The 15,084-nt window shown below is 45.3% G+C and overlaps 2 protein-coding genes across 2 annotated transcripts in view; one reads left to right on the forward strand and one right to left on the reverse strand.

Annotated features, from left to right (window-relative positions):
- The window catches only part of Cd80 (CD80 molecule), a 25,273-nt gene extending 24,156 nt beyond the window's left edge, over positions 1-1,117 (forward strand). Inside the window, exon 5 of the mRNA XM_021209895.1 lies at positions 925-1,117. Coding sequence (XP_021065554.1) covers positions 925-1,019 — 95 coding nt within the window. The 3' untranslated portion in view covers positions 1,020-1,117. The remainder of the gene's footprint in view (positions 1-924) is intronic.
- Positions 1,118-13,210: 12,093 nt separating this feature from the next.
- The window catches only part of Timmdc1 (translocase of inner mitochondrial membrane domain containing 1), a 25,340-nt gene continuing 23,466 nt past the window's right edge, over positions 13,211-15,084 (reverse strand). Inside the window, exon 7 of the mRNA XM_021209738.2 lies at positions 13,211-14,682. Within this exon, the coding sequence (XP_021065397.1) occupies positions 14,532-14,682 (151 nt within the window). The 3' untranslated portion in view covers positions 13,211-14,531. The remainder of the gene's footprint in view (positions 14,683-15,084) is intronic.

Below are 15,084 nucleotides of genomic sequence, written 5' to 3' on the forward strand. Positions count from 1 at the left end.
AAAAAAAAAAAAAGTTCCAAGTCCTCCCTGGATAAGTGGCATCTTGGTTGTCAAGTTGAAGGTGACTGCTGGGCAAACCACCTTCCCACAGTTGAGCAAACGGACCAATAAGAACAAAATATGTGTACCACAAAGGAATGTGCTCAGGGAGGACCCCTATCCCTGAACCATGATTGCTGGAAAATGCACTTGGCACTTGGCTTGTAATTTTTATGCTGAAAAGCTCTATAGCATTCTGTCTCGGGGCTGCAGTTCAGCTCCGGAGTCTGTTCTGCATCCCTGATCAATTGGTCGTGGCTTGGTTACAATGAGCTTTGCTTTTTTGTTTGTTTGTTTGTTTTGTTTGTTTGTTTTGTTTTTCGAGACAGGGTTTCCCTGTGCAATCCTGGCTGTCCTGGAACTCACTTTGTAGACCAGACTGGCCTCAAACTCAGAAATCTGCCTGCCTCTTCCTCCCGAGTGCTGGGATTAAAGGCGTGCACCACCACGCCCGGCACAATGAGCTTTTCTTTTCTGCATTATCTTGGTGTTTTGAGTTGTGTTGGATCCAAGAGGACCCCATAACTCTATGCTATGAGAAGCTCACCTTAAGGGTAGGATACAAAACTTAGTGGGCTCAGCGTGTTTCTAGTATAAATTACTAGTCGTGGTCTCCAGTTCAGTGTCAGTCATCCTCACCACTACTAGTGCTGACATTACTGGGCCTAATAATACTTGGTTCCAGTGGTATTCTAGTATATAAGGGGTGTTCCCCGGCTTCCTCAGCATCTTTCAACAAACAACAGTAACAACAGAATGTCTTTCAGGAATTACCAAATGTCCCTGGAAAACAGGTGTGTGTGTGTGTGTGTGTGTGTGTGTGTGTGTGTGTGTGATGATTTATGGACTCTTCATTTGTTTTTATAATTTATGTTTATCTTCAAGGAAGCTGTTTCAGAAGAAGAAATGAGGCAAGCAGAGAAATGAACAACAGCCTCAACTTCGGGCCTGCAGAAGCATCAGCCGAACAGACTGTCTGAAGGTAGTCATCTGCCTTCCTTTAGCTCTTCTCTGTTCATGTGGGATACATGGCATTATGTGGTTCATGAGGTACAATCTTCCCTTCAGCACCGTGCTAGCTGATCTTTTGGACAACTTGACACAAGATAGAGTTAACTGGGAAGAGAAAGCCTTGAATGAGGATTTCTTTCCATCAGATTGCCTACGGGCAAGTTTGCTGAGCCTTTGATTGATTGATGACTGATGTGGAAAGGCCGAGCCCACTGTGGGTGGTGCTAGCCCTAGGCAGGGGCAGGTGAGCCTGGGTGGTATAAGAAAAAGAGCTGTCTCCAGAAACTGCCCCACCTGGGGATCCATCCCATAAACAACCACCAAACCCAGACACTATGGCAGATGCCAACAAGAACTTTCTGACAGGAACCTGATATAGCTGTCTCCTGAGAGGTTCTGCCAGTGCCTGACTAATACAGAAGTGGATCCATTAGACAGAACACAGGGTCCTCAATGANGGAGCTAGAGAAAGTACCCCAAGGAGCTGAAGGGGTTTGCAGCCCCCTAGGAGGAACAACAATATGAACTTACCAGTAACCCCAGAGTTCCCTGGGACTAAACCACCAATCAAAGAAAACACATGGAGGGACTCGTGGCTCTAGCTATATATGTAGCAGAGGATGGCCTAGTCAGTCATCAATGGGAGGAGAGGCCCTTCGCCCTGTGAAGGTTCTATGCCCCAGTATAGTGAATGCCTGGGCCAGGAAGCCAGAGTGGGTGGGCTGGGGAGCAGAGGGAGTGGGGAGAGGATAGGGGAATTTCGGAGTGGAAACTAGGAAAGGGGATAACATTTGAAATGTAAATAAGGAAAATATCTAATTAAAAAAAGAAATGGCAATGTAGAAGGAGAAAATTTAGCATGTATGTAGAAATTTCTCTGCTTTCAGTTTATGCTATATTGGGAAGATGGACTTTAATAAAAACATGCAATTTAAAAATTGAAAAAAAAAGAAAAAAAAGAAAAAGAGCTGTCACTAAGAGGAGAGGTGCCTAGTCTTACCGCAACTTGATAGGCCATGTTTGGTTGGTGTCTGTGGGAGACCAACCCTTTTCTGAAGAGAAGTTGTGGGAGAGTGGATGGGGTAGGGGGAGAGAGTCTGGGAGGGGAGGAGGGAGGGGAATGCAGGGGGAGGGGAGAACTATGGCTGGGATGTAAAAACAATAATAATATAAAAATTAAATAAAAAGAGAGTATTGAGAACATGATGGGGAGCAAGTTAGTAAGCAACATTCTCTGTTCCTGTTTCGTTTCTTACCGGAGCCTTTCCTCTGATTTACCTCAGTGATGGGGACTGTACCCTATAAAGTGAAGGAAACCTTTTCCACCCCCAAATTGCCTTTATCACGGTAACAGAAACCTAACTAGGACAGAAATTGGTAGTAGGAGTGGGGTATCATACTGACAAACCTGACCACGTTGTTTGGGGAAAGTTTGTGTCTGTGTTTAAAACTCTTGGAAAGCCATTGATGCTTAATTTTCAGTCCTTAATGGAATGTTCGGTGGAGCTTGGAAAGTAAGACCTGTGAGATAAACTCAAATGACAAAGGCCTGGCTTGTGAAGTTTCAAAGGAAGTGTGTGAGTCTCTCATACATTTTACATGGCGTGTGTGTGTGTGTGTGTGTGTGTGTGTGTGTGTGTGTGTGTATGTGTTATATTTGTGTTAAGAGTATGTGGTCTCTGGCCTGCTGGGGCTTAAGAGTCAACTGTGATTAACAAAAGCCCAGCATCACCACTTTGCTATACTGATTTTATACTGATTTTAGCTAAAGCTGAAAAATTAGCTGTGATTAAGAGACCAGTAAAACTGAGGTGAAATCTACTGAGAAGCATTTCTCTGGGCTCAGCACACAAATGCTGTGGTCTGTGGGGGGGTCAAGGCTGGATCGCAAGCTGGTAGCAGAACTTGATAATGAGTCTCCCATACGGGGGGACTGGTTTTAGAAGCATGTCACGGGGTCACGGAGAGCAGCTGATGCTTGGCACTGTGAGAGGCCACATGTGAAGGGGAGGGCCCCGAGGCAGCGATGACCTCGGATAACGGAGATATCAGCACCTTGCACCATGAAATGACCAAGGACAGTAGCAGGAGTAGAGTGGAGCTGGCGTGAGCCTGTCAGGTTTGCTTCATGTGCGGCAGAGAGCAGAGACAGAGGACCAGAAGCTTCTCGAGCCCTTTGGAGCTCAGGTCATGAGAAAATCCAGGACACCCAACGCCAAGGGTTTTAACTGTTAAGCTTTGGTTCTGCTTTGATCTGATTGTAATTGTGTCCTGGTTCCCCTCTTTTGGAATAAGAAGAATGTATCTTAGTTTCATTTTTGTTTTTAGTTATTTGATTCGTTTTAGATTATAATAGCATCATTTCCCCCTTCTTTTTCCTTCCTAACAATCCTCCCATATACCCCTTCTTACCCTTCCAAATAAATCCCAGTGGCGTGTGTACTACCCGCCCCAGTGGTTTAGGTTCCTGAATGAAAGACACACTCACAGCCTTTATTTTAATAGGCCTTAAACAGCTCAATAGCTGGGCCATTGCCGAACCTCCATGGGGTTAATCCCGAGTTATTACTTACTAATTCTGTGTTCTATCCTGGCTGCTCTGGACCCGGTTGGGCATCCCTCTGGGCTGTACTTTCCCTGCTCCTTCACATGGTGGCCATGCCTCTCTGTCCTGCCCTCTCCTCCACACTCTCCCAGCATGGCCGATCACTTCCTTCTCCCTCTCTTTCCAGTCCCAACCCTGGGAATCCTAAAAATCCCACCTCTGTCTGTCCTCCCCAACTATCGACTGTTGGCATCTTAATTTACCAGTCAGAACCAGTTTGGGGGGCAGGTTCACAGAAGCTTCGTGCAGATACGCTGTGTAAGCAGTTTTGGGGGGGGGACAGAATTAGCATTCATAATACAAACAGCTACAGTCCTTGCCTAGGCTGCTAGTAAGGGCCATGTCTGGCTCTATGGCTATGCAGCAGCAGAGGTCACTGTTGTCCATGTCCGTGGTTCATATTACCACTAGAGAACATGGGGACATAGAGTCCCTGTCCTATTATTGATTGTAGGGTCAGTGTATCTCTGTCTGGTTGTTGTCATCTATATTGAATACCATCTGTAGGGTGTGAATAGTCTCCAGGGATAACTATTCCTTCAGAGTTGGGGGGGGGGGCTGAGCGTTTAAGCATAACCAACAGTCCTGTGTTAAGTCCAGGAGGAGTTAAGAGCCTGGAAAGGGGCTTCTAATAATTGCAGGTCCTGATGCAGGGATGAAGTGGGTAATACAGGATGTGGAAGGGTTTTAGGAAGTGGTTGATTAGATGAAGTGAGACCTTGATGGAGTGAAAGGGTGGTGGGTCCTGATGAGGGAGTGATGGTGGGCAGGGACAGAGGTTAGGGCTGTGGCTGGTTCATCCTCACTAATTGGGGCCTTGTTGGGGCCTAAGAGGACCATGGGTCTCACAAGGCTATGTTGGAGCAGTTGGACAGTAAATAGGAGTCCTGGATCATAGCCAGAGATCTAAAGTCCCAGTGTTGTCACGGACCACACCCCAGTCAGGTATGGGGGTCCCTGGAATGAGGGTCCTCGAGGCTAGGTGGGTAAGGATTTGGCAGTGACAAACATAAACAAACACAGAGACAGTTTGAATCTAAATGTACTTTGCAGCTCTCAAGCAGGGGATTTTATACATTAAAAAAAACAAACATTACATCTCTTAGAAACTATATCTGGTGAAACAATCACAAATACCAACAAAAATCATTTGGCACAGTAAAGCACAAAAATATCTCTTAGAAACTGTATCCAGTGAAACAATCACAAAACAGGTAACATCATTGTTAATGTAAATCATCAAAATATAACAATCTAAAGGAATATATTCAGTGGGGGGCAATCATCCAAGGCTAGTGGCATATTTCTAAGAACAGGTTAATACATTTTGATAGTCAGTGCTTAACCGCTGAGCTAACTTTCCAGCCCCATATAGTCAATTATTATTCAACATCTAATGCCTGATTTTTTTTAATAAATCTTCAACGTCTTTACCATATACCAAAACCCACCTCCGATGACACACGTGTAGCCATATGAAATTTTATTGTTGGAAAAGTTTATTTATTTTTGGTTTTTTGAGACAGGGTTTCTCTGGGTAGCCCTGGCTGTCCTGGAACTCACTCTGTAGACCAGGCTGGCCTCAAACTCAGGCCTGCCTCTGCCTCCCAAGTGCTGGGATTAAAGGCGTGCGCCACCACTGGCACATATGTCATGAATGGTCTTTCCTGAGCCTCTGGGGATCCCATAGCCTGGAGGGATAAGGCCGTGGTAGAGCTGACCCTCTGGGCCGTACAGGCCCGAGTTTCAGGTAGACTCTGTGTGGAGTCAGGAGAGTCAGGGGCTGCTCCTCCCTCTGCCTGTGTTGGCTGGGCAGGGGCAGTAGCAGCAGGAGCAGGAACATAAGGAGTGGGACAGAGCGCCTCCTCAGGAGCAGAAAGGGAGAGCAAGGCAGGGCACCAAGGCTGGTCCTCCTTTAGGGCAAGGGAGTGACGAGGCTGGTGACAAAGAAGGTCTCATCCAAACATGGGCTTCTCGACCAGGTATTGTCATGTGGCCCCTGGCCTCATAAACTACAGCCTTGAACCCTGTAAATGATGGGGAGATAAACACTTCCTCCTCAGGCCATCGGACTTTATAGGTGGGTCATTCATTCCTGCCAAAGATGGTTCGTTTGCAGAGATGAGCAACCAGACCTTAGTCTTCTGCAACAAGGAGAAAGTCCTTAAAAATAGTTCAGGACCAAGCCCAGTGGGTGCTTTCTGCCTGTCTCATCCTAGAAATAAAAAAAAAAAAAAATGTGTACGAGAGGACAAAAAGCACAAACAGAACACACACAGACACAGAAGGACATTCCCCAGGGAAAACAAATACAAACTGAAAGGCTGTCCCAGACGGTCCTCCCTGCGCATGGGAGGCTCGCAGACCCACAGCTGGTTCAGAAATCAGATAAAAACTAGCAAGTTCTCCTGCTCCTGGTAGGGGGGTAGGAGCATCGTCTGTTACCCCTCGCTGGGTGACAAAATATGATCTGCTTTGTCCCCCTCGGCCTCCAGATTAAACCCAAAATGCACAGAGATAAACAAGACGAAAGACAGCTGGGTGCCTGGATTTATAGACTGGAAAGACACTCCACTATTTGGGTTGGGGGTCTCCAATGAATCCTGGTTGAGACTCCAAATGTAAGGGTCTATGATTTGCTGAAGAATGATACCCCAGACTCAAATAGTATGCAAAAGTAAAGAGTGTTTTTTCCTGCAGTTCACCATGTCTACCATTTGTCAAGATGGAAACACTCAGCTGAGCTCACAGGCCCAACTTAAAGTATATTATGGAGGGATAGGTGACCTTTATTTTGATTGGTTGACTCAATCGCTAACAGTGTGTGGGGTCTTTGGGATTGAGTAGGGCTCTAGGGACATTCCAGAACGGGGAGGGGGGTTAGAAACTGTTGCTGGGGAAGCCTGGAAACTATTACTGACTCATTGTCCTTGCCTCAGGCCAGGTGGCAGGGCAGCTTCTGATAGAGGGGCAGTTTCTGATTGGCTGCCCATGGCCTGGGGTTCCCCCCAGTCCCCCCCCCCCCCATAGCTGACTTGCCTGGATTTGCACAGTTCCAGGAAATAGATCTAGGCTTAGTCTTCTGGCCTGCCAGTTTGAAGCCTCATGGAGTCAGCCTGTCTCAGTCTTCTCACCTGGTGCTGGGGGCACAAGGGAGCCAGGCCCGAGGGTGTGAGCTCCAGAGAGCTGGCCTTACCATGTGTGTGCCCTGAGGTGGCCTGGGCCCAGGGATGATGCCCTCTGCCCCCTTGCCCCTCTCCACCTTCAGTAGTTGAAATGTCATGAGAGAAGGAAAGCTAACCCTGTTCCTAATTCAGGAGAGAAGGCCCTACACTTTGCCTGGGCAACACAGTGAAGCTGGCCCCGATGGTAAAGGCACAGGTGAGTCAGGCCTGAGTGTGGGAGAGAAGAGCTAGTTCAGCCCCTTGTCAGCTGCCAACACTTGGGAGAGTGGACCCTACACGGTAGGTGTGGGTGCAAATGAGCTGGCAGCACTCGGGCCATGAGAGTGGGAGAGCTCACCCTGCCTCCTGCCAGTGGTAGCACTGGGTGGCTTAGCTGGAGCTGGTGGTGCAGATAAGTGAGAGCCAATGGGCTGGCCAGGTCAGCTCGCACCCTGGCCAAGACCCAGGACCTTGAGTTGGCCCACTCCTAAATCTACATCATCTGTGAACTGTGGGGCATGTGAAAGAGGCAGTCCTGCTGATCCAAAGCTGCAGGATCTCCGTGTCATTGGCCAACAACAGGGTAACTGGGAGGAGTCCTAGTGGTGATCCACTATTGCTGGTGTCACCGAAGTCAGAGGCATTGAACCAGACTACTCGTTGCAGGGAACGTTCACAAGTGACGGTGATGGACTGAAGGGCGCGCTGTGAGACACACAGCGACAGACACACTACAGCTTCCATCACTACAGCTTCCATAGAAGATGTCTTCTATGCTGTGTGTGTGTGTGTGTGTGTGTGTGTGTGTGTGTGTATGAGTGTGTGTGTGTGTGTGTGTGTGTGTGTGTGTTTATTCTGAGGATGAGATTGCAAGGACAGAGGGCAGATACGAGGGGGTGGGGAGATGAGTGGGACTGGGGTACGGTATGTTAAACTCACAAAGAATCAATAAAGTTTTTTTTAAAAGAAAAAAAAAAGTTGCTTTGGGTTATGGTGTCTCTTCTCAGCAATAAAACCCAAAACTAAGACACCCTCCTTGTCTGCTAGTTCAGTATCCTCTGCTATAAGATACTCATCTGAGTTCCTGAAGTGCCTGACATTGGGCCAAGGTCCTATTCTGAATGCCCACTTTTCCTGTCATCTCTCACTACTGATGAACACAACTTTAGGTTACCTGTACAAACACATTATCTTTGAGTTCTCTCTTTCTTAATGACTCATGCTACTGATAAATCACTGGGCCAAGTTTCATTTAAAATCATCCTGTCATGTTTGTTTCCCATCCAAAACCTCAGAAGAGAACCCAGGGCCTGCAGGAGAAACTTCAACGCTTTTGACTCTGCAGTTAAAGTGTCCATCGCTCTCCATCATTCCTCATGACATGGCTTCCAGTCACTTCATATGAAATAACTAGATGCCAAAGAGTGAAAAAAAAATAAGATTTGTATTTAGTCCTCTGACGACACATAAAGTAGGCCAGTTGCTGCTGCAGTCCTAACTCCTTTCAGTTAATGGAGTGAATGCTGCACTAACTTCTGTGAAAACTGCGGTTAGTGTGTATCAGCTTAGTCTTCCCTAAGACTCCACGAGTCTATGAAAGAGAACAATGGAACTTTGAAATCTGAGGTGGGACTGAATATGGTGGTACACAGCTTGAAACCTGTGATGCCAGCACTCAGGAGGCAGAGGCAGGAGGATCTCTGGAAGTTCAAGGCCAGCCTGGTCTACAGAGTGAATTCTAGGACAGGCAGGGGAGACCTTGGGCTGAAAACAAAACAAAGATTATAGAAACTGATGAACAATGTTCTATTGTTTTTGTAGGATCACTATTTCATCTTATATATATATATAAAAAAATCTATGTAAGCTCTTTCCATCTCCTTTTCTGGTTCCCAGAGGTTGAGTGGTGTGACTGAGCTCTTTGTACTAGAGTGAGTTCTTTGCTCCCACTGTTGTGGGTCTGTAGTGAGGCAGAGCACCATGATGAGAGTGCAGTAAGACAGAGCAGCAATCTTCAGGGAGCAGGAGACATTGCTCCAGGCAAGGTCCCTAGGGACCTGCTCCCTCCAATCTGACCCATTTCCTATTTTTCACCATCTCCAGCAATGCACAGTAGGACTCTGACAAACTCCTCAGAGTCCTGTGGCTTCTCACAAGCCTGTCCGTCCACTGGTAACCAAGCCTTTAACATAAGAGCCTTTGGGAGAGCGTTACATCTAGACTATAGTCATCATAGAGGCGGAAAACGATCCAATAATCAAATTAGATGATGACCACTGCTCTGCCTAGCTGTATGTTTGCTGAGGCAGTCTCCAGTTCCTTTCCTATTTCCATTTAACATTACTCCTTGGAATGCCATCCCACAGTGTTCCTCCCTTTCAGTTCTGTGATGAAGCTTCCCCAACTTACACCCAGCTGTATTCTGGCCAATCTGCTGTACTTCAGAACCAAGTCACAAATCCAACTTTCTCCACAATGCCTTTTGTGCCATCTTGTTGAGATTATGCAGCTCCATCTACTGACTTTAGTACATTTCATACTACTTGAGTTTATTTGCGTGTAGCCTTTTCCAGACTACAATCTTGTAGAGAAAAGCAACCATGTCTGAGATCTTTACCACACACATGGTAGATGATAATCAACAAGACAAAATGAAATGTGGTTTGGTGTGCCTGGTATTTAATAAACATTTGCTTGGTGAATAGCTACTGCATTTCATATAATAAAAATTAGGTTATTTTAATATTCGTTATCAAGATTAATATATATTATTACCTCACGTTAAATATAGTTGGCCTTGAAATTTAAAGCATAGTATTTTTCTCTCTTGCAAAAATTAAGAGTTACTACATTCATTTCTTTCTTTTGTTTCCTCAGGTCTCACCTACATTTGCATCTGACCTCTTCTGTGAACGACTGCAGAATCCTAGCACCACCCTGCTCTGCAGACATGTCTTCTCCAGGTGAAGCCTGTCCAGTGGTGTGCAGAAGTACTCAGAAGAATGAAATGCCTACCACAGCAGTTTTGCTGATTCTGAGGAAGCAGTTTAGAGACTGAATTCTTTGGAAAGGACATTAGGGGTGACTTGTACATTTGCCTGTACACCACACCCCCCTCCTCGTACACACACACACACACACACACACACACACACACACACACACTCACACACTCGGCATCTTAGGATAGGGTTCTACCCTGTTGCTCTGGGTGACAGAGAATCACTCTGTGGCTGAGGCAGGCCTCAAGCATGCAGCAATCCTCCTGCGCTGGTTTCCTGAGTGCCAGAATTCCACGTGTGAGCTACCACACTTAGCAGAACACTAGCTGAATTAATGAAGACACTGAGGTTCTAGGAAGGCTAAGTTAGTACTGGGTAAAGGATACTGCTTATTGGCAATATTTGACTAGCCTCTATTTTGTTTGTTTTTAAGGACTACTGACCCTAGTGTAATTTGTAGGAAAAATATGTATACCCATTTGAGGGTAATAAAAATGTTGGTAATTATTGTGCCGGGCAGTGGTAGCACACGCCTTTAATCCCAGCACTTAGGAGGCAGAGGCAGGAGGATTTCTGAGTTCGAGGCCAGTCTGGTCTACAAAGTGAGTTCCAGGACAGCCAGGGCTATACAGAGAGACCCGGTCTTGAAAAACCAAAAAAAAAAAAAATTGGTAATTTTCAGCCAGCATTTTCCAGGTATTTTCCTTTTCATCCTTCATGTCCTTAAAAGAAACCAGAATCAACCAGAATTAACTGCTTTTGTTGTCTAAGATGAATGTATACCTTTTATACTTCAAAGCAAAAGTCAAGTTGGAGGCACAGCTCATAACTTACTAGTTCATATTGGACTTACAATGTCTTTAGGCAACTTTGCCCTTTTACACAGTACTTGATATAGTTCTCATTTCAAATGAGATAATTTACTGAGTGATCATCTGTCCTCACATAAACAACTTAAGTGATCCTAGCCTTACACAGAACTTCCTCAGATTCCTGCAAGTGGCTTTTGCCCTTTGGTATAGATCTGCTACAATGGAACTCAAAAATAAAATGTACGTCAGACACAGTAACCCACGCCTGTAATCCCTGCACTCAGTATGCTGAGGCAGAAGGACTGAATTCCAGGTAGCATGGACCCATTCACCTCTCTCAGTGTGCCCCAAAGGAATGGAAAACAAGAAACAGCCAACTGCTGCTTCTATACTGAAGGTTCCCTTTTCTCTGAGATTGTAATCCACAACCTACTAGGCCAGCAGTGAGCTTAAGTCAAGACAATCAGATATTCTTGTCTGAATTTGCAGGAGGACATCAAGTGGCAGACAAACTTCTCCATGGGGCCAGAGTCTGTTGTACTGTCCAGGAAACAGGTCCATTTTTATGTGGGTGCTCTCACAACCAAGTCACTAAGGAAAACAAAGTAGTGAACTGACAAAAAGCTAACAAGACATTGAAAGCAACACCAAAGAACAGCAGGAGGGGGAGGAAACTGACATATTTAATCAGACTTAGTGATGATTGGGCTCACCAAGAGACTTCAAAAACAGTTAGTGACAAAAAAGGATCAATCAAAGGAAAACTTAGAAAAGTAAGTTATGTTAAATTATTGATTACATTTGATAAGCGTTAGTTGTTTTTTTTAAGATTTATACTTTGAGTGTTTTATTACTCAGATTTTTTTATGGTAAAATTATTTTTAAAAACAACTCTTTAGTTTTATAATTTTTAAAGATTTTGCCCATATTATAAATAAAACAATGATCAGAATGGATATTTGCTACTTTGTCAATTTGTAAGTGGGGTAATTATGAAAGACGTAACTTATGAGTATAGTTCTAACACATAATTCACTGTGCCAATATACCAGTTCAGAGGCCTTTCCTTACAGCTATATTTATTATGATATAGGCACTGTGTTAGGGAAAAAAAATCATACCCACACACACACCCTTACCACACTTACCAACACAAAAGACTTTTTTTTTTTAAAGCTTTATTTATTTATTATATGTAATTATACACATAGTTGTCTTCAGACACTCCAGAAGAGGGCGTCAGGTCTTGTTACAGATGGTTATGAGCCACCATGTGGTTGCTGGGATTTGAACTCAGGACCTTTGGAAGAACAGTCAGGTGCTCTTACCCACTGAGCCATCTCACCAGCCCCACAAAAGACTTTTGTAGCCACCCAAACTGTGGGAACTTCCCCAGCCAGCCAGGAAGCAGTTACTCCTGAGTGGACACACAGTGCCACTAGTCCTGCTCATCATCCCCCCAGAGGAAAGGCTCATTCCCATAACTAGCTACAAACTGAATTCAAGTGGCTCCTTGTGTAAGGAATCTGTTTGATGAGCGCATCACAGGGTGCAGGGAAGCCGACTTAGCGGTCTGCTGTAAAAGGCATTCCCATGAAAACATGAATCGGGTAAGCACAGGCAAAGTGCAGAGATTCCATCCCCTCCTTAGTGCTTGCCTCTGGGAACCAGCAGCAGCCAGAGCTAGCCCTTGGGTTGTCATGGAAACTTCACATGAAAGGTGATTCAATCTCTGGCACTGGGTGAGCAGATCACTTCAAAGCTCACCTCCCTAACTAGACGCTGTGAGATGGGACTGACAGTGCCTGATCTGTGTTCTACTAAGAACTTCTAGGTGACCAGGCCTCATCCCTAAGAGGCCGCCAGCCGTCATTACATGTATATAGAAACTATCACTTGTGGGTTTCCAGGATTTGAGAAGTTGTATGTCAAAGACTGCAAATATATACTTAACAATATCACACTTAAATAACTCCACTAAAAACTACTCTCAAGAATATACTATGCTTAGTGAAAACTCTTGAGACTTAAAGTACAACGGCTGTAACTCACTGGCTAAGTGCATGCTTAGCTTGTACTAGACTCTAGGCTCAGCAGATAGCTTTGTTGTTAAGTCACATAGCTGCTATGCTTCAGGCTAAAATGGAAAGCGAGAGGTTTACTCCTGGAGTCCTTAGCTTTAGCTTCCAAGACTGCACTATACTTTTTTTTTTGCTTTGTTTTTTTGAGACAGGGTTTCTCTGTGTAGCCCTGGCTGTCCTGGAACTCACTCTGTAGACCAGGCTGGCCTTGAACTCAGAAATCCGCCTGNCCGCCTGCCTCTGCCTCCCAAGTGCTGGGATTAAAGGAGTGCGCCACCACGCCCGGCTCCCACTATACTGTTCTTTAGACCTTGTTTAAAAGTAGAACCAAACCAGGCGGTGGTGGCGCACGCCTTTAATCCTAGCACTTGGGAGGCAGAGGCAGGTGGATTTCTGAGTTCGAGGCTAGTCTGGACTTCAAAGTGAGTTCCAGGACAGCCAGGGCTATACAGAGAAACCCTGTCTCGGAAAAAAAAAAAAAAAAAAAGCAGAACCAACTTACCAAGAGTAAGTTCAACTCCAAATTAAAATGCTAGTGGTTTCTTGCCCTCCATCTGATCGGTAGGATGCAGTCCAGGACCTCAGTGGATACCTGAGGCTCTATACGATACAGGATCCTCAACATGGTGGTAATGCTCACCTTTCTGCTTAAAGGGTGCACTGCACAGCTTGTCTTGATGTGTGTCAACTGTTAGTGGCACTCCTCATGCACTTTGGAGTCATTATTAAATGACATTACTTGAACACAGGCACTGTCATTCCACACACTCAACCTGATAACCAAGGCTAACTGACAGACGGACAGAGAATGGGAAATGCCAGAAGAAGGGATTCGTTCTATCTCAAGAGGCAAGGTTTCATCATCCGATCTAGAAATGCACAAAATTTAAAACCAAGCAACCGCTTAGTCCTGGGATCTTCCAGTTAATGTTTTCAGACCATTAACTGCATTGTTAATAAAACTGAAAAAACACACCCAAAGGCCAGAAAAGTGCTGCCTGTGACTTGGTCTTAAACTTCCTCCCATTCTATCCATAGCTGAAATCTATAGGAAGGCTTCTCTCAGGCTTCTCACAGCTCCTTACTGTGGGAACAGCATGTCTCATCTAAGCGTCTCCTGTGCCCTGCAGCACAGGTGCTTTGTTAGCAGTGTGGAGGAGGGGACTAAGCTGGACCGCTTCTTTACTGATACCTATCTGCTTCCAGTTTGTTAAACCACAAATGGCGCGGAATCACCTCTTATTCTTATTTTAAAAAATCCTATCAACTAAACACACAGAGGCTCACACTGTCTGATGGCCTAAGGGAGAGGATCTCACAGCCATTCTCCTCTATCTAGTCCCTTCAGCTACTCCAAGAGAACATTTTTTTTTTTTTTTTTTGGTTTTTTGAGACAGGACCAAGAGAATATTCTTAAAAGACTGAGGCATGAATAGGAGATCCAGACAACACAATTTTAATCTTTTGGGAAGAATTTTACTTGTACAAAATCTAGCAGGATAGAGAAATGTTAAGTATTTAGATGGCTCAATGATCGGAATAAATAAGAATATTTGGGTTGCTTTTGGTTCTGTTGTTTGTGGATGCACATTTTAAAACTAGATTCTCATTAGATAGCTCGGCTAGCATCGCACTGTCTTCCTTCCTCAGCCCCCTAAGCATCTGGAACTACAGGTCAGTAGCGCCCTGCTGAGAGCTGGGTGTAAGAAAAAGACGGCAGACAAGTGACCGCTACCACAGCTTCCAGCCCTCACATCTGTCAGCGGGCTGGCAAGGAGTAGCCCAGCACTGGCATTCCCAGACACAGCCCCTGGTCCTCAGTCCTTGCTTTGTTTATCTGGAGATGAAGGGTTCCTAGGGAGGCTTAGCAGCTCCTCAATTCTCTGAGCGTTTTCCTCAGGTTGAATCTTCTCCAAGCCACTTTCGATTTCCACAGGGAGGAGCTCAGTGACTTGCAGACTGCTTCTCCTACAATCAAAGGATAAAGGTCAAGTGCTGCTTTAGCACTTGTCTTTACAGAGACTGCAAACAAAGGGGCAGGATCTGCCACACCCTCCCTGCTTTGCGATGATACTTGTGAGCAATGGTCCCCACACTCACAATACAGACTCTTATGCTGCTCCACTTTCAGTCTAACCATGATGTCCAGTCCAAAAGAGGATACCAGATTCCCCCAAAATACAGATAGTAAGAAGCTGCCATGTGGCTGCTGGGAACTGAATTTAGGTACTCTGGAAGAGCAGCCAGCGTCATCTCTCTAACATCTACATTTTTTTTTTTTTTTTGGTTTTTCAAGACAGGGTTTCTCTGTATAGCCCTGGCTGTCCTGGAACTCACTTACTTTGTAGACCAGGCTGGCCTCGAACTCAG

This window comes from Mus pahari, chromosome 12 (genome assembly GCF_900095145.1).
Source record: "Mus pahari chromosome 12, PAHARI_EIJ_v1.1, whole genome shotgun sequence".
Classification (NCBI taxonomy): domain Eukaryota; kingdom Metazoa; phylum Chordata; class Mammalia; order Rodentia; family Muridae; genus Mus; species Mus pahari.